Source organism: Ambystoma mexicanum, chromosome 12 (assembly GCF_040938575.1).
Source record: "Ambystoma mexicanum isolate Mex_15411 chromosome 12, UKY_AmexF1_1, whole genome shotgun sequence".
NCBI classification, from domain to species: domain Eukaryota; kingdom Metazoa; phylum Chordata; class Amphibia; order Caudata; family Ambystomatidae; genus Ambystoma; species Ambystoma mexicanum.
The window spans coordinates 89,901,271-89,921,471 of NC_090936.1; the positions used below are offsets into that span (position 1 = coordinate 89,901,271).

At 48.0% G+C, this 20,201-nt stretch overlaps 1 protein-coding gene across 1 annotated transcript in view; it reads right to left on the reverse strand.

Annotated features, from left to right (window-relative positions):
* DNAJC2 (DnaJ heat shock protein family (Hsp40) member C2) overlaps nucleotides 1-20,201 on the reverse strand; it is a 630,220-nt gene that overhangs the window by 171,855 nt on the left and 438,164 nt on the right. Inside the window, exon 12 of the mRNA XM_069628062.1 lies at nucleotides 12,173-12,242. Coding sequence (XP_069484163.1) covers nucleotides 12,173-12,242 — 70 coding nt within the window. The remainder of the gene's footprint in view (nucleotides 1-12,172; nucleotides 12,243-20,201) is intronic.

A 20,201-nucleotide genomic window follows, 5' to 3' on the forward strand; every position in this document is an offset into this window, starting at 1 on the left:
AGCCCAGGAGCCTCAATTAAAAAAATAAAATTAAAAAAAGATTTTATTTTTATGGGTAGCATTGGAGACCACAGGGGTAGCAAGGGAGACCTCATGGATCGCAGTTGCAACCCCTTTTTACCCGAAAATGACGTCCCTGGGTAGGTCATGATTTTTGGTATTTTAATGTCCATAATGTTGTTGATATATTCTGCAATGGGTTCCGTTACCCATCCGATGCCACTCATTTGTCTGCCTGCCCTCTGGTATGTTGTTGAATCAATTGGGCACCTTGGGTAGGAAGTAGATTGTTGGCATGCGGGCGTGATTCACCATTAGGAATCGTTGTTCGTCATCTGTTAGTAACCCTCTTTTGTGCCATTGGAGGATCATGGCCTTGGCTTTTGTTACTATCATAGTGGTTGGATTAGCTGCTAATGTTTAGCACCTCGTGTTTCCAGGTTGTTGGTTGCCATTTTAATGTATTGGTCTTTGTTCTATATGACAATGCCCCCCCCCCCCCCCCCCTTTGTCAGCCTCCTTGATTGCTATATGGGGTTTGTTCTTCAGTTCCTCTAAAGCCTTCAGTTAGAATTACACAGGTTCCTGTATATTCTATTCCTTGTTTTGGTTGTTTGATCCTCTAAATTATGTAGATCTCTTGTTCGTGCTTTTTGGAAAATGTCTATGGCGTGGCCCCCTTGTAGATTGGTGTAAATCTGGATGATCTTTTAATTTCTGCGATATTCACTTTCCGTTCTATCTCGAGGTTCTGTATTTCCTTTTTTGAAATACCCTCAATGTCTTCAGTGTCTTCTAGTTTGAGGATCAAATGCATGTCTGTTAACTCTTCAATGGTTATGTCGCAGATTGGTGGTTTATGCATCTTGTGTCTTCCAGGACACTTACATTAGCTCTGACTGCATGGGCATGAATCCAACAGTTTTAACCATGGCTGTGTAGGCCTCTGAAATGGCCTGGACCATCCAACGGGCGATGGAAGTCTTGGATGCCTGAGAGCCAGGGGGAGGAGCCCCCAAAAGCCACGAACCGTGCCTCAGACTTCCCGAGGGAGATCAAACTTGAGAACCCTCTAGAGGTTCCAAGGAATCTAGGGCCCTCTCTGCCTATGACTGTCGGTTCGGGAAGAACACTGGCAGGCAGATCTCTTGATTCAGATGGAACGGGGAGACCACCTTGGGCAAGAAGTTAGGGTAAGTGCGCAAGATGACCTTGTCGCTGAGAAACGTGGTGAAGGGATCGCACAAAGACAATCCCTGCAGCTCATTAACCATGCGCGTAGAGGTGGGAGACACCAATAAAACAGTCTTCAGTGTCACTAAGCAGATGTCCACATAGGCCATCGGCTCACAAGACTTGCCTTGCAAAGCTGCAAGAAACACATTGAGGTCCCAGACCGGGTGCGTCCTATGCACTGTAAGAAAAAGCGTAGACACCCCCTTAAGGTGTGCCTTTACCACCGGTTGGCTGCAGAAAACACGCTCAAGGGAATTCTTCTAAGCCCTGATGGCCGCCAAATATGTGCACCTGAACTCCAGAACGAGCCAGGAGTGCTGAAAAAGTCAGAACGTCATCCAGAGGACAGGTGACATGGTCCAGACCGTTGTCGCGAACCCAATGGCAGAACCTAGTCCATTTGCTTTTATACTGAGACCGAGCCAAGGGCCAACTGAACGATTTCGCAGTTGTCACCGGAAAATCGAGCACGCTGAAGCCTCACCTGATCAGGAGCCATGCCGCCAGGGACAGTTGGCTGGGTCTGTATGCTCCGCCCTGCTGTGTCAGGAATCCCCTGCTGGGGATTGGAAGATGGACGGGACCCTGCGAGCACAACTGCAGCAGATCCGAATGCCATGGTCTCTAAGGCCAGTAGGGGGTAACCAGGATGCGGCTGCAGCCCACGGAAGGACGGAACTTGCGGAGGGTCTGCTGGAGCAAAGGGGTGGGTAGGAACGCGTAGCACCTACGGGTGTGCCAGCCGATCTGGAAGGCGTCTCCCAGTGACCACAGATGTGCCCATGAGGCAAACTGGGGGCACGTGGTATTCAGAGGAGAGGCGAACAAGTCCAGGTCCAAGTACCCCCAATGCTGCAACAGTGGCAACAAGGAGTCATTGTGCAACTCTCACTTGTAGGTGTTGAACACCAAGTGACTCAGTTGATCCGCTTCTGCATTGCTGTACCCCAGCAGATGCACTGCAGAAATCCACATCCTCTCGGAGAGGGCCCATTCCCAGACCGAAACCACCTCCATGCAGAGGGGGGAGGGAGGGGAACAGGTGCCACCCTGCTTGTTCAGGTAAAACATTGTAGTAGAATTGTCCATCCTGACCAGAACCGACCTGTTCCCGATTAGGGGAAAAAAGGCCTTGAGGGCCAGGCCCACTGCCATGAGCTTGAGCAGATCGATATGTAGGAGGGCTTCCGTCCTGGACCATGCTCCATGAAACGCCCTCCTCCCCCAGAGTAGCCTCCCAGCCTGAAAGAGAGGGAGTCCGTCATCACCACCAAGGTAGGCTGTGGTCAGGTAAAGGGGGCTACCACTGAAACATTGCCGTCCATTATCCACCAGCAAAGGTCGGTCAAAAGGAGGGGTGGTATTGGGATCCTGTCCAACTGAGACCCCTTCTCCTGAGCCCAGTTGACCACCAGTTGGAGCTGGAGGCACCTCACCTTGAGACGGGCATGTTGCACAGTCAGCACGCAGGAGGCAGTCAGGCCCCAAATGTGCTGGAACTACCATGCTGAGTTGGACAGAAAGTGCCCCACCGCCCTGCGGAGGGACATAAGCATCTCGGGCGTGGGAACACCCGCTGAATGGTAGTGTGCCAACGTACCCCTAGGAAGACCAGTTCCTGAGCTGCGACCTCCTCCGGTTGAGGGAAAACCCCTGCTGATAAAGGGTGTAGGCCAATCTCCAGCAGGAGCGCCCTTACCCTTCGGGGAACCCCGCCCTCACCAACCAGTCGTCCAGATAAGGGTATAGATGATGGCCCTCCAAGCAGAGAAGGCCCACCACTGCATTCATCAACTTCGTTAAGACATGAGGGCCTGAGTTCAAAAATCTGGGAATAGTAACCGAAGACCCTGTCTACAAGAGAAACCGATTCAATAGCCTACATCTCCAAGAGCAAAAGGACCTCCTGTAAAAGGGCTGACGAAAAGGAGGAGAGGATGGTAGAGGCAGAGGAAGGCTGAAGCCTGTGGAGACTATGGAGAGGATCCACGGGTTGCTGAAAAGACGCTTCCAGGTGTCCTGGAACAGAGCCACAGGCGAGTTGTGTTCCCCGACCTGGACGTTACTGCTTCCTGGTGTCAGAGGTGGGGGCAAAGGAGGGGGAGCGGAAAAACCTGCACAACATACTCTGCTGCTTCCTTCTGTTGTCATGGCCACAGAGCAAGGACCACAAGCTCCATCAAATAAAGGGTCCAATTGGACCCAGTCCTGGCGCTTTTGGCCTTTGGTGCCAGGACTCATGAGAAAGTGTTCTCTACACACTTTTATTCTGGTGCATGTGTTATTTCCTCCCTTGCAGGGCCTCCACGTGTATCCAGGCCAGGCGTGGCCATAGGAATACATTGGGCTGCACATGCAGTATCTTCTGGGAGTGGCAGGGTGGGGGCCACAAGGCAGAGCAAAGGGGCGTGGCTGGGACCAGGCTAAGCCTGCCCCGCCCGCATACAAGAGTAACGCTTACCGCTGCCTGAAGCGCTTCTTACCTGAATCCAGCAATACCATCGCCTGAAGCACATCTTACCTGATTCCAGCAATACCATCGCCTGAAGCGCATCTCAACTGACTCCAGCAATACCATCGCTTGCAGCGCATCTTACCTGATTCCAGCAGTCACCGCAGTCTGAAAGCATCCTTACCTGTTCCGGGCTTCCAACACTTACTCGGGAGCTCATCTCGGCCAGCATCCTCACGGATCCAGCCATCCATCGCTCGCCAGCAGATCTTCGGATAGCTGCTCCTCGTCTGACTTCGCCAGGCCATCCCTGAAGGAGAAAAGGACAAAGGTTGGAAACAACAAAGACATTACGCTAAGGTTGCATGCAACTCAATCCTCACGCTTGACCTTAGAACCAAACTTACCATCTATTTGGGACATCGTAATCTCCTCACGTCTCCATTGGGACTCACTTCCAGCACTGCGACTCCGCTGGGCCTCTCATCACCTATTGGGGAGAAGAAAAGACATTACAAGGGATACGGACAATAATCACGGAAAAAAGACATTGCAAAAGAATACGGACAATTATGTTGAAGAACACTTATCTTTGAACTGGATCAGCCACAGCCGGTCTGGGCTGCCACACACATGGACCAGTGAAGAAACGGTCTATCTAAGGCACCCCTGCAGCTGAGAAGCAGGACAGAGAGCTCGACCTAATAAATAAACAGGTGAGACTATATGGTTAGGCTCATGCTCACCACATTCTGGGAATAAGGGTTTGAGGGAAACCACAGCCATATCACAGCATTTTCACGGCCTCTCGTATTATCGCAGGGGCAGTATCAACAACCAGCGCAGTCCACAACACTGGAGCAGGGGAAGAAGCCTGGCCCAGGGGAGCCAGTTCCAAGAAGGGCTGCCCTCTGCTGGCTGTGTCGATGTGGGAGACCGAAGACTCCATGAGAACCTGCGCAATGGCCCGGGCATCTGCCAGACCGTCCTTGGAGGAGGCTTGTTTGTCCGAAGGGAGGTCAGGCAGAAATTCCCTGAGTCCCCACCACAGCTTTTGGTTAGACGCGGCCAAGAGGGCATTCGCTTTGGCCTGCTGCGGATGCAGTTCTGAGATGGAGTAACAGCACTTTCCCATGGACTCGAGGACTTTGTACTTCTTGGAGAGGCAACTGGAGGTGGCTCCCGTGGAAGAAGAAGACGACTATGGTTTTGAATATAAGGAGGCCACGGCCACCACAGAGGAATGGGGCTGCAGGTGGGAGGCAAGGGGGATTGGCTCTCCGTCCGTCAGCCTAAACCTGCTGTCCAACTTCTTCCTTTGGGCATTGGCCCTGGGCTTCTGCAAGACCTTCTGCGCTACCTGCAACACCATACTTCTGGAGTGGAATGCCAGACTGGGTTGTGGTGTGTTTCCCCAAAACCTCTGCGAGCACACCTGACTCTGGGGGAGGGAGGGGGCTTCCTCAGTAAGAGGGACCCCCAAGAACTCTGCGAGGCTCTGGAGGCGGTCATGAAAGGCCTTAACGGATGCCAAGGGCTCAACCTGGACGTCACTGTCATCCTTATCATCCTGGGCCTCCGCTCCTGGTCAAAGCGATGAGGCGCCTGGTGCGTTTAGTTGTAGGGTTGTGATGGGAAAATGTACCCCTGCAGGGACCAAAACCCTACACTGCAGGATCTGCTGCTGCTTCCAGAAGGAAGGGGGCTGAAATCATCCTGCAAAGCCCGCTCGAACAGATAAAGTACTTGCGGGCCCTGAGCCGGATCCAAGATGGCCACCTGCCTGGCAGGCCCCGCCACGTACCGCACTACCATTTTGAAGCCTTGCGCCATGCCCTGGGAGTGAGGGCACGAAGGCCCTGAGCCAAGGAAGGCCTCAAACACAAGAGGATACAGCTTGGGTCTAGCGCCGGAAGCAGGGACATCGACCTCAGAGAGCCACACTGAGTCCTCTGCCAGAATGCCGGAGGTCGAAATGCACTGGATGACTGCCTCGGAGCGAGCTCCGGTAGGCTTGGAGCCCTCGGCACCTTTGCCGGTAGCCGTGCTGGAATTAGCAAAGGAACGACTCGGAGGTGGCACTCGACGATCTCTTACGCCCTGGGGTAGAAGAGGACGAGCCTGATCGTATGCCCAAAGGATCTACGTGATCCGACCGTGGCTGATTTTCCCTGCGGCCGGAAAGTTTGCATGAGAAATGTGCGAACACATGTTAAAAACCCCTACATACTCACACACCCCCCACATAAACAAACCCTACATAGCTTTTTCTTCACGCTGAGACCCTGCGGCGCCAGTTCCCTTTCACTTCCGTGATCGGGAACCGGCGCCACAGGGTCTTTTTTTTTCCTTTTTCAGGAGCTGCAGGGGTTTCCCCAGCTCATTATACTTTAGAGTATAGTGAGTTAGTGAGTGGGGTATTGCGGGGGACACCCCGGCAGCCCCTGTGGTTATTTTTTTTGGGAGCTGCAGGGGTTTCTTCCCCAACCCCCGCTCATTATACTTTAGATCAGAGTGAGCGGGGTATTGCTGAGGACACCCCAGCAGCCCCGTGGTTTTTTTTTTGGGTGTGCTGCGGGGAACAACCCCGTAGTCTTTTTGTTTTTATGTACTTACCTACAATGCTATCACCAAAGGTTCAAACTTTTTTTTGGTGTTCGAACCTTTGGTGTTAGCATTTTTTGGGTTTTTTGTAAATGGTAATCTTTAGATTTGGTAAAAACTTACAAACCATGTCCGAAGACAACCTGGTAGGGCCCCCTCGGCTTGGGAGCCGGTAGCCTTAGAGACCTCGGGTCTACCAGAACATGAATGTGAGGAACCACGATCCATGGGAACCCCAGGGAAGGAGTCTCCGCACTGTGGAGTCGTGCTGAGAGGTCCTACCTTGTCTTGACGAGAGGTCCCGGGGACGAAGTCCTTAAAATGGAAAGGGCGAGAAGTATGGATTATGTCCCTCCACCGCGACAACTGATACTTCAATGCCCTGTGACCGAGAGCGCTGCAGACCGCACATGCATTCCAGCGGTGGCCGGGCCCCAAACACTCAGAGTGCACGGGGGGTCCGAGGTCAGGAACGAGCGTTCGCAAGAGGCAGACCTTGTGAATCCCCCTGCGGCCGATATGCACCAGGGAGGTGAGGCTCTAAAGGGAAGTGAAATAAAGATTGCAAGGTCAGACACCGTCCGTGCGTAAAAAAAGGACAGGGATGAGGCACCAGAGGGTGGGGCGTTAAAACGGCTGAGGCCGCGCGCATGTGCTACACCAAATTTAAAGAGGAAGCGAATTGTTCTGCTTCCATAGGTTCCGGTACCGTCCCCATGATGGGGGACGCCCACAAGGATGCCGGAAAGGGGACGGGACATATGAGTACATACAGAACAGGGTCCACATGATCAGAGCATAAAAGAATGAATGAGGAGGAAAAGGCTCCCATCATTAAGGAGAACAAGAAAAAGGTAGAGAAGTCCAGCAAAAAGTACTGAGAGTCTCACTAGGAGAGGGGATTAAACATAAAATTGATAAATCTCGTTGACATGTGGGCTTTAGAAAACTACCTAACACTCGTCCAACACAGTAAATAAACTGAAAAAGACTGACTGTAGCAGGCTGTTAGGGAGAATTCTCAGAAATGTGCCAATTCCTCTCTACCTTGGAGACCCCGAGCACTTTTGCTCGACTCTAGGACTTTTTGATTTTTAACCTGGAGAGAGTGAGACCATTTTTCCCACTCATGTAATTTTCTGTGATTTGAACTCAGTTTCTTTTTTGTTTTGGAGTCTGAAACTCCATAGGCATCATCTTTACATTGGGTCACACAGCACCTTCAGTGCAGTGGCACAGAGAAGTCTTAGATTTCCCAAAGGTTTAAATACCTTTGTTAGGATAAACTACTGTTTCCAAGAGCAGTGAAGTGAAATTGGTTTCTCGTGTAACATTTTTATGTTACTCTTTCTATAATTAATGGCTGGTGGCAGTGGTTTACTTTTTACTACCATTGAGTGTGTTTACCGCGGGCTGCGTTTGAAGCTGCAGGAAGACACCCATGGATGCCCATTTTGTCAAAATGGCCGCTGTCTTTTTTTTGGCATTTCTTGCTGGAAAGGTCCATCCTGAGATCTACTCTGCATTCCAAAACCAGGTTTGGTAATGTGTTTGTTTTGTCTTTGGCAGGATTCACGAGTGAAGCCCACCTCTGGCTTCAGTATGTCTGGCAGGGGCAGGAAGTGAGGGAGGGGCAGGAAGTGAAGGAGGTGCCCGAAACTCCGTGCTTAATCCCCTTGGTTACAGGAATACACCCAAAGGTGATTGGCCGGCTAGCTGTCTGACAAGGACAGCTACTGTGCTGTGTGATTGACCGCTAGGCTGGAATGAATGGTAGAAACCTGCATAAAAGTAAACCTTTTTTTACGCAAGGACCGCGTCGGAGCTTGCAGCCAGCTTTCCACTTGTTCCCAGTTCGTTTTTTCAAGGCTTTTTGGCTTGGAAAGCAGGATCGACCACTGGACAAACGAATCCGAAGAAGAACTTGGAAAAGATGCCTGCTGCAACTCATGGACCGTTGGTTTGCCCGATGAAGCGCTGCTGCTGTGCTGAAGCTCCGAATTCGTTTCGACTAGAGAAGTCCTGCCAGGACGACTTCTCCCCTTGAGTTGGTGGGACCAATCAACTCCAAAGTGAACTCGTTTGGACATCCTCTCGGAGCTGGCTGTACTGCCACTGCTGCTGGAACCGAAGTACCAGGGAGAGAAACAGCAAACGGAGTGCATCACTTTTAAGTTGGGCACGAGCTTGTGGAAGATCCCCCGGACTCCCAGTAAGCAGGACTGACCAAGCCTGGGCCACCTCAACAGAGTGCTGGACCCCAGATGCAAGGAAAGTCCAGCGTGGAATCCGAGAGACAGCGGTGGTGCCATTTGCTGAGACGCAAGGAGCTGAAACCGTGAAGTGCAGCTGAATTGAAGTTAGTCTTTTTCTGCTGCGGACTGTCCCATTGCAGTGCAGGAGTCCCCAGACGTCCTCCCTCTTGCCCCCACGATTGACGCCCGGGAACAAAAGGATCTGCAGAGCTGCACAGGAACAGAAGCCAGCTGGAACCATTTCTTCTAACCAAAGGTACTGTAAAGTTTGAGAGGACTTAACTCTTCTTGTTGTAGCCTTACTTGACCTTAGTTGAGACTTGTCTTGGTTGCTTCTGTAGTGTTGCTTGCATCTTCTACCTCTCACAAGCCTCCCAGCTTGTGGCCCTATATTGATTCTACTTTTTCTACAAAGACTTCTAAAACAGTGTGCAAGACTTTTACTTACCTACAAAACATGCTTCAGCTCACCTAGACTTTTGTCCAATTGATAATGGCTGGCCTGGCTCCCTGAATGACTCTTTCCTCTGACATTGTGTTTTACCTATCCTGCCAGGAAGTGGTTAACTTACTTTGCATTGGGGTACTTACCTGCTTCAGAATAATTGTGTGATCTCTTGTTTTATTATATAACCCTTTTCTTTGACATTCTTCTCAGTATTGCTCTAAAGGCAGCAGTGATATATTAATGTACACAGTGTCCTAACTATGTAAGTCACTTGAGGGTATAGGAAGTGTCTGTGTGTCATCCCCAATGGGTATTTGCTGATTTAGAGAAACTAAGAGTGTGTATTTTGGAGTGTATTTGTGCGTTACTGATATATTGCCCCTTCTGAAAAAGGCTTATTCAAACTGACTGTAAAAAAAATGAATAATTGTTTAATGAAAAAACCTTCAGTATAAGTGTTTATTTGTATACTTGTAACTGTAAATCTGTGTAACCACCCTACTGCTCAGATTGACCTCTCTTGAGATAAGCCTGGCTGCTCAGCCACACTACCAAACTGTGTAGTACAGACTTCTACCAAAGGTTGGGTTCCTATTGCCAGGTGTACAAGGTTGTTGTAGTGCACCCAAAGGGTACTGCACCAAATCTTGCCTAACACAGGCCACCATTGCGACCTGCACTGAAAAAGTAGAGGGGGTTTAAGAGGAGCTTGATTATTTCCCATCGCTGTAAGCCATCCCCTGGGGAAGTGCAAGGGCCGACACTGTCCCGTGAAACCAGATCAAAAATAAAAGGGGACAGGAAGAACAAGGAAGTGTGGGATGTTTGGGTGAGGGCAAGAGAGAAGAGGGTGGGCAAGAAACCAGAAGAAAAGAAGGACATTGGAGCAGAGCGTGGAAGAGAATTACAGTGTGCGTGTGCAAGGTGAGGTATTGGTATGATAGGAAAAGCGGTGCTTGGGTGCGAGTGCATTTCTGGAGTATGAAGAGAGCAACTGAGGTTAAGTGCTAGCTTAAGGGGAGTGAGAAAGGTGAATGCAAGAGTGAAAGGAGGGGTGGATCTTAGTGTAAAGTGGGAGGAGAGTGGGGAATAGTAGGGTCTAGTGGAAGGGGAGAATAGGGGGGAGGGCCAAGTGGTAGGGTGTAGTGGGAGAGGAGTGTAGTGGAGATTAGAGTGGAGGATAGAAGTAAAGAGTAGAGGAGAGAGATAAGTACATCGGAGTGACAGAGAAGGAGAGAAAGAAAGGAAAGTCAGGAGGAGAGTAAAGGAAGTAAAGAACATCAGGGCCAGCAGTGTGGGAGTTAAGGATCGAGTGAGACCTGGGTGGTTGGGAGGGACCACTTCTTGATATTATTCTCCTAGTGGGACCTCAGAATAGGATCCACCTAGAAGGCCCTGGCATGAGTATGAAAGATAAGGCAGCTGCCTTTAGGCCCTCTAGCCAGCCAGATTCTAGACAAAATGGGTTATTGATCTCTAGTGAGCTGTAGGGAAATCTGGGCATGGGTGGAGAGAGACCTGGAGAAGATGAGCGAGAGGGACATCCCTTAGTTAGATCCTATTAAAATACTTAATAAAGAAATGTCTTAGAGAGTGGATGTGTTCTTAAGGCCATCTGTAGCCAGTGATCGAAGTGTACAAAAAGAAGTAGTGGAACTATGTTCCCTACTGGCCTGTACTGCCCCCCACAAGCCCCATCGCCACCCCCCTCCCACGCAGAATACAATCCCCAAAACACATGTACGTGCTGTTTAGGGGAACATTCAGTGCAGTGCCCTGAAGTGCAAGTTTCAACTTCTTCCTACACTTTAAAACTGAATTAGAAGAAATAAGAGGAGCACCGCTCCCGACTGCTCCTGCCCACTTCGACCACTGCCTGTAGCATAAAAAAGAATTCCTGGAAAAAAAGGCACCCCTTCCTCCTTTCTAGTGATTGTGGCGTTTGCAGGTTACTTTGGTGGGGGAAGAGTATTTTGAATATTCTCCCATCCTCTCCATCTTGGGTAGGTGATTCCTGCCATCTGATCTCATCAGCGTTTCCTTAACAATACTTGAGGTCCTGCACCGTTCCCCCCGATTTTGGCATCGTCTGGGGTTCTGCGACAGGGCATTTCTTTCAGATACGGTGATGGGAGGCCCTCCGATTGTCTCCCATTTTGCCCTACATCATGCAGCCGTTGGTAGCACCTGGCCACCATGGTCAACCCAGCATCACACTTCTCAAGGAAGAAGAGTAAGTTTAGATAGCACATTTTTTGGGGGCGATTGCTATTATATCCTGGCATTGACACAAAATTAACAGAACTGAATACTGCAAAACTTTTCTATTCAATGGTGCAAATGTGCCATAAAAATCTGTTATTGTGTGAGATTGTTACTTGTTTTGTTGTTTTATATTGTGTAACTCCCCTCCGGCTGCTTCTTAGAGATTGAAGAGTTACTGCAGCATACTGTGCAATCAAACATTTTCAGACTGCTGCATTAAACCGAGAGGTCTGTGCACCACACCATATGTGCTGGGCCCCCAGCCATAGAAGTCACTTTTCAGTAGGAGTTGGATCCAATTTGAAGTTCACAACCTAATGTTCTTGCCAGTGTATGCTCTCCAGGCAGACATTTAGTCCTGCCAAATTTCCTTAGTGGTTCCAGTTAGGTTGCTCCAGAAGACTTTGAAGAGAAGTCCATCTTGGGAACGGATATATTAAAATAACCAGTTGGAAAGAGGGAGATAATGATGCAACAATTGGCTTACAAATGTACAAAGTTATTGATGAAAACAACATTCTGAAAACAGCACCTGCACTGCTTTCTTAAGGCTTCAGTCTGTAAGGCAAATTAGTGACCATTTACAATAGACTTTTTCAAAACAAATTTCAAATCTTTAAACTTTGTGCATGCCTCTTCATAGAGAAATTAAAGCAACTGATTATACTGCATGCATTCAAAATTAAACAAGAGACAAATTCAAATCAGCATGAACGGTTAAATAGTCTACATAAGCTAAGTAACCCCATGCAGTGGTTTGGTACTAAAAAGGTATGTGACAAGTTCTGGACCTAATACGTTCTGCACGTCATATGTGCTTTTCAATTTGATGTTCAATATCGCATCCACTTAAAACCATGGGTATGTGACAGGGTTCAAAAATGGGGTGGTAGATATTCACTTTCAAATTACCTGTTTTTCCACAAAAGCCTTTCCATCATCTTTTGTACTTGATGCAAGTTCTTCGTTCAATGATTGCAAACTAACCATAATAAAATAAAAAACATTTGAATCTTAGCAATACAACACAGGCACAAAATTAAATGTTATTAAGTAAATACATCACACCAGATTCGCAGAGATAATGGGCAAAGGGTTCAGACAATAAAGATGTATGGAAACATGCACGATTTTACCATCGTCTCAAAATCAGAATACAATTCAACATCTGTGTATAAGCAGGATGCATTTTTCGCATCTTTAAGGCAAATTCGATTCAAACAAATATTACTTAAGTAATAACATCTAAAATCTGAAAGCTTAATGGATTGAAAAACACGACTTATATTCCATTTCAGTATGAATTCAAAGGTCCTTTATTTTGTCATAAAACTGTCAATTAAAACGTAGATAAAAGACACTGTTCTAAGAACACATGCTTACAGAGTCCATAGTAATCTGGTGACTTCACATTAAAATACGGTACATATTCTATTTGTATTTATTTTTGCAGTTGTAGCAGCGCACAAAGCCCTTGGGCATCTAGGCGCTAGTTACGAACAGAAGGCATGAGGTAACGGTTAGAAGACATAGAAATCATTTGAGAGGCAAGTATACACAGAGTACAACAGGAGGTTACTTAAAAAGGTAGGTCTTCAGTTTTTTTCTAAACAGGGGGTAGGCAGGATGGTTCAGCGCAACAAGGCAGATTGTTGCAGTGTGGCTGCAGCCATGGGGAAGCTCGAGCCCCCTGCTTTTTTGCAGTCAAATCTTGGGGTGACAAGGCAGTGGCTGTGTTGGGTGCACAGGGGTCTGGTCGGTGTGTGTCTAGAGAGTCTCTGGTCGTGGAAGGATGGAGCATTTTTCGAGAGGCAGGGGTGCGCGAGTGAAAGAATTTCGAATTTGATCCTTTCTCTGATGGGCAGCCAGTCAACAGACCTTGTGGCTTCAGCGATATGATCGGGCTTTTGCAGGTTCAGTGCGGCACGTAATTGTTAGATAAGATTTTCATATCAATGATAAATCGTCCTGACCTGTGTCAACCCCAGAACATTTTGCTTTGACTAGGTAACTATTTTACCTTGTCCCTGGGTGAAGGGGAAACTTTTCCACCTCTCGCCTAGTTTTTTACTCTTTTTATGGGTGACCTTTTAATGTCTCTCCATAGTGCACGGTTGAAGTTATAGTTTACTACATCCTTTGGGCTTAGGCTGGGTTACAACCATGGGCTCCCCCTGTAATTTCTCTTTCATGTATTTGGGTGAACTACAGTTCCCGAGTAGTGAAGAGGGATTTTCATACCCCTTCACATTGTATATAGTGAGCCAGCACACCCCACCTTATGTGGAGTGCTGCGGGTATACAATGTATCCCCTTTCTTACTTACCTGGTAACATTTTGTTCTAATTGCAAGTTTTACATGAATGGCTGGTGGCAGTGGATTTAGCTTTATGGCTTTTAGTCTTTATTACTCGCAGGCTGTAAATTCAGCCTCAGTAATGCACAGAAGGGCTTCCATTTTTCTAAAATGATGGGATACTTCTTTTTTCGCCATTTCCTGTGCGTTTGCTGTTTCTGAGGTCTTCTCCTGTCATTCTAGGCATTAACGACCTCAGTGGCTGTTTTGTCTTTGGCGGAATCCTGTGGATTCGCCACCCAGGTTCCAAAGTGTCTGGAAAGGCAGGAAGTGAGGGAGGAGTCCAACATTTCACAGACCTTTGTCTTCCACCTTGCCTGAAAGGAAAACTCTTAGTGGGGGGCTGGCTGCCCTGATTAGACAGCCAGACCACCTCTTGCTGTAAAATGCGGGGAGAGCATGCAGAGGTTGTGCTGTAGTGCCTGATAAAAACTCTGAACCCCGAAGCTGCAGACAAGTCGACCACTGGAGCTGAAACCGAAGAGGAAGATGAAGAAACAAAGGCTGTAGTGATTTCCAGCGACTGGAGAGCCTGCTGTGTGACCGGAGCCTGCTGTAACCCTTCCTTCCAATCGGCCTGGGGATTCATGAAACAGACGAGCCTGGCCCAGAGCATGGTGAGATCCACCATACTCAAGTAGTCCTGCATTTTGAGCTATCCCACTATGTGCTGCGACCATGCAGGGCTACAATTTATTATTTTTATTTTTGCATTTGTAAAGTGCCACGCAGCCCGGAGGCATCGCAGCGCTGTTTCAAGAAGATGACTTAGTTTCAGTGCAAGATGCAATCGACAGTGAATGTTACAGAGAGAGCGTGTCTAACAATAGCCTGGGCAAGGACGGTTGCCTTACATCAGTTATACAGTTGGCAATACGCCAATACCCTGGGACCTCGAGCCATTGTGCGGTGCACAGTCTTCCAAATCGAGCTGAAACTTGGTGGCATCCTGCTGGACCTCCAGAGACATGATTTGAGTCCTAAACGTCCCCTCATCAGAGTGCTGTACCTTGCAAACGACGTGAATCTGACCAGTGATATTCAGTCTTCTTCTGGCTCCTAAATAGACGCCAAAACCACAGAGCCGCATCCAGTCATGAAGAATTTCTTTCAGAGAATAGGTGTACAAGTTCCCCAACTGGGTCTTGCTTTCCCTAACTTGCTGTATAGCCTCTTTAGAATAAGTCTGCCAAAGGTTGTACCTACCTAGAATAACACAGTCATTCAAAAAGTGTAACATTGAGTTTCGCTTTCCCTTGTCTATTTTATACAGATGCTAAAACAGTCTTAGGTCTATACAAATCTTTAAGTTACCGATAGCTCCTTTAAAAAGTATATCAGTTTTACTTAACTTGAGTTACCTGTGTGCCATCCTAAAATATGTTAAACAGTTATTGCTTACCTTAGTCTGTGTTCCACTGATCTAACAAACAACTGTAATAGTATACCACAACATTAGGTTTTACCTGCCTCGAATAGCTGTGTGCCATTGTTGAAAAGTGTTCTGTAGGTGTAGCTGACCTGGGTCTGCCTGGTGCGTCCTAAATTAGTGTAAAGAGTTTGTGCTCATCTTAGACTGTGACCCACTGAGCTGAAAAGCAACTGTAATTGTATATTACACAAAAAGGTCTAACTCACTTAGCATAACTGTTATCATAAATGTAGTTATAGGTATACACTGTTCTTTAAATGAGTGTGCCACTCTTCAGAAAAGTATCCTGGTAACAGGGTTGGTTCATGTGATTCCTTAACTGAGTGTCACTTCATAACTGACAGTCTACTACCCTTGAATTACTGTAAAGTAATCTGAAAGTAACTAATGGTTTTACTCCCCATGAACCGGTGTGCCCTATACTAAGGTTTTGGGTTACCAAGACTATGGGCGCTGTATCAAGATGTTGGAACTAATAGTATATAGTGTTGTCTGCTGCAGATGGCGACACACTAGGCTACCCCTGCCTCACATGTGAATTGAGATTAACAATTGGGTGAGTTGCCATACATGCGCTGACACCTATCAAATAAGGAAAAACATGAATAAATGATGACAATGGAATCATAAGTGCAAGTGGCTGATTTAATATTAAGAATACTGATCATAGGACACGTGTTTCGACCATGTAGGTCTTTCTTAAGGCACGAAAACAAAATCCAATTTGAGTTTAGTGAATTCCTGGCTGTTAAACTTGAACAAAGCGTTATGGCAAATGGTGATGAATGCGGGTCAAATGTCGAAGAGATCATATATTCTATGGTGTGCAGTCATTTTTCCAAATGCAAAAGTGTCGAAAGGCAATCTTTCGAATTTTTTTTTTCGAAATGCCATTCTTTCAAATGACAATTTCTTTGAAAAAATTTGAAAGTGCTGTCGACATGGGGCGTGGGGTGGGGATTGGGACCACCCCCCCTCAATATACACTAAAACCTTGAAACGTTACATGGAACTGTCCAGTGCTGAAATTACAGCACTGGACAGCTCCATCAAACGTTTCAACGTTACAAAAAAAAAAAAAAAAGCACTGAAATGCTACTTTTAACATGTAAAAGTGCATTTCAATTGAAACCAATCCATGACTATTGTCGACAGATTGGTTTAGAAAGAACAACAAGTTAGTTCTTACCTTGTAACGTTCTTTCGACGGGATGTTCCTCCGACGTATTCCTTATCTTAGATATCTCCTTCCAGCTCTGCTCGCCTCGGAAAATTTTTCTCTAGAGGGCGCTGCGCGTCGACGTCCTCCGAGTCGATGTCCCTCGACAGCCGCCGTATCGACATCGACGTCATCCTGCCCATAAAGGCTGCGCGCAGTGTCCGTTGCTCAGTTCCGTTTTGTAGCCCACAGTATTTCTGTCTGGACTAGACTAATCACCCTGAAGGAGCGTAAGCTGCAACAACAAGGGAAGTAGAACTGCGGGGATGGATGGGAGGGTCGATAAGGAATACGTCGGAGGAACATCCCGTCGAAAGAACGTTACAAGGTAAGAAGTAACTTGTTCTTTGAAGGGATTGTGTCCTCCGACGTATTCCTTATCTTAGATAGGCTCCCATAGCAGTATTCTATTATTGGAGGAGGGAGTACTGACTTCACGCTGTCTTCTATTGATGAATAGAGTGCAGTACAGCCCTTCCAAACCTAGTCTCTTAACTGGAGGAGGAATCCAAGTTGTAAAATCGTGTAAAGGTATGGATAGACGATCATGTAGTGGCCGCACAGATGTCTTTAACCGGCACACCTCTTTTGAGGGCCGATGAAGCTGCAATACCTCTGGTCGAATGAGCCCTAAGGTTTTGAGGGGGCTCTTTCCCTGCCAGTTTATAACATTCCAGAATGGCTAGAATGATCCATCTGTAAATGGTCTGCTTAGTTATTGGTAACCCCAGCTTGTGACCTGTGTAACCTACAAACAACTGGTCTGCCTGTCTTATCCTGGCTAGTCTACTGATGTAAAAACAAAGCCCTTCTAGGGTCTAGCCTGTGTAACCTCTCTTCCTCTTTCACCGGATGAGGAGGAGGATAGAAAGATGGTAGGGTAATCTTCTGAGTGATATGGAATTCAGAAACCACCTTTGGGAGGAAATTAGGCTTCACTTGCAGGACAACTTTTTCTTTGTGAAAGATTGTATGAGGGGGTTTACAAGAAAGAGCTTGTAATTCGCTCACCCTTCTAGCAGATGTAAGTGCTATTAATAAAACAGTTTTAAGAGTAAGTAATCTTAACGAACAAGAATGGAGTGGTTCGAAAGGTGTGCCCATCAGGAAAGTTAGGACTAAGTTTAAATCCCATAGGGGAACTTGGAATGGTCTTGGGGGATAAACATTGGTTAACCCCTTTAGAAACTGTATTACCAAGGGTAACTTGAAATAGGATGGTTCTTCTGCAGTGCGCTTAAAGATGAATAGTGCTGCGAGATAGCCCTTAATGGTGCCAACTTGAAGGCCTGAATTCGCCAAATATAGTAGGAAGGACAAAACCATTGGTGTACCACATGAAAAGGGGTCGATATTCTGTTCTCTACACCAGCTGCAAAATCTGTTCCAACGGCAGCGGTATAAAGACTTTGTTGCTGGCCTCCTTGCCGAAAGCAACACCTCCATATCATCATCAGGGAGGTCCCAATCCTTGTACCTCAGCCTTTCAGAAGCCACGCGTGAAGGTTGAGGGTTTTGATGTCTGGATGGAGAACCTGACCTCCCTTCTGTGAGAGTAGGTTCTCTCTTTTAGTGGAAGTCGAATTGGAGGGCAGATGGACAAGTCTAGAAGGTCCGGGTACCACGTTCTCCTGGCCCAATCCGGGGCAATTAGGATCATGGTTCTCCGCAATCTTCTCAACCTCCTGATCATTTGAGGAATGACAGGGACCGGTGGGAACGCGTACAGAAGCGGAAACTCCCAGTCCACTATGAACACGTCTCCCAGATCTCCTCTCGGGGGAAATTCCCTTGAGCAGAACAGATCGCATTTCCTGTTGAGGCTGGTGGCGAACAGATCCACCCGAGGGGTTCCCCAAAAGGCGAAGATCTCTTGAAGGACTTCCTGAGCTAGCTCCCACTCGTGGGAGACTGTGCTCTGCCTGCTCAGAGCGTCCGCTGTCATGTTCTTCTCTCCGGCTAGGTGAACTGCCGATAGAGAGATTCCTTCTTGGATTGCCCAAAACCAGAGCTGCATCGCCTCTCTGCACAGGGGTAGTGATCCTACGCCTCCTCTTTTGTTGAGGTAATGCATGGCCACCGTGTTGTCCGTCATTATCAGGACATTTTTCCCTTGTACAGCTGGCAGGAACGCCTTCAGCGCAAGTCTGATGGCTCTCAGCTCTAACAGGTTGATATGTAGTCTGGACTCCGATGGAGACCAACGACCGCTGATGGTCAAGTCGTTGGCGTGGGCTCCCCACCCCGTGAGTGAGGCATCCGTGACTACTGTTATCTCCGGCCAGGCTTGCCAAAATTGTTCTCCTTTCAGAATGTTCTCCTGACAGGCCCACCACTGAAGGTCTCGAGCCACCCTGTCGGGAACCTGAAGAAGATCTGTCATTCTCCCTGAGAATTGTGACCACTGAGTCCTCAGTGTCCACTGGAGGGCTCTCATTCTCAGGCAAGTCTCTGGCACTAGGAAAATGCAGGATGCCATGAGGCCTAGCAACCTCAAAAAGTCGAAGGCTGGGAGACGTTGGGCATCTTGGAACTTGGTAACCATCTGTAGAATATCTTGAGCCCTCACCTCTGGTGGCGAGGCTTTTCCCAGGGAAGTGTCCAGGATCGCTCCTATGAACTGGAGTCTCTGCGATGGTATCATTTGTGACTTCTTTAAATTGAGGGAGAAGCCCAGTTTGTGAAGGGAGTGGCACACGTGATTTAGCTGGATCTGAGCTTGTTCCGAAGATACAGCCCTGATCAACCAATCGTCCAGGTAGGGGTAGACGTGAATCCCTTCCCTCCTTAGACTTGCCGCCACTACCGACATTAACTTGGTGAAGACCCTCGGGGCGGAGGTCAGCCCAAATGGCAGCACTCGAAATTGATAATGAGAGTTGCCAATTGCAAACCTCAGGTATTTCCTGTGTTTGAGATGGATAGGCACATGGAAATAAGCGTCCTGAAGGTCCAGAGATACCAACCAGTCCTGGAACTGAAGGGCCTGGAGGATCTGAGAAAGAGTGACCATCTTGAATTTGTCTTTCCTGAGGAATTTGTTCAATTCTCGCAAGTCCAAGAGGGGTCTCAGTCCTCCGTCTTTCTTTGGAATGAGAAAGTAAGGGGAGTACCAGCCCTTGTTCCTCTCCGCTACAGGTACCGGTTCTATGGCACCTTTCTCTAGCAGGTCCAAAATTTCCTGCAAGAGGAGCGGATCTGGAGCTTTCTGAGAGCTGATCCCCGGTGGATGACTTTGAGGTATGCGTAGGAAAGGCAGGCAGTAACCTTGGGCAACTGTTTCCAATGCCCAAGCATCTGACGTGATAGCCTGCCATTCCGCCAGATGTTGAGTCAACCTGCCTCCTACAGGTGTCCTGTGAGGGAAGTCCTCAGAGTGGTTTTGGGGCGGCTGATGCAGATGGCGATGGTAAAGAGGCACCTGCTGTTGCTGCGGCTTTTGAACATCTACCCCGTCCACCTCGGGTACTTCTTCTTTGTCCCCTTTGAGCCGGTCGTCCTCTACCTCTTCCGAATGCGGAGTAGAAGCAAAAGGACTTGCCCCTCGCAGAGGTTCCTGTGGGACGAAAAGGTGTCTGACGGATTGCAGCGCCTAGGGATTTTGCTGCTGCTTTTGAAGTTTGCAGTTTCTCTAAACTGTCATCCGCCTTTTTCCCGAACAAAGAAGAGCCATCGAATGGCATATTCAAGAGCCTGGCTTGCACATCTGGGGCAAAACCAGACTTTCTCAACCAAGCGAATCTCCTGGTTGTTGTACTTGCCGCCATTGCTCTGCTGATACTGTCAGCCGAATCAATGCCCGCCTGGAGGGATTCGCACATAGCGTCTTTACCGTCCTGTATGATATTCAGGAACGCCTCCCTTTCTTCTCCCTCCGGGATGCAGTCAGCCGCTGTAGAAGCACACTCCCAAAGTGTATGGCTGAATCTAGCAA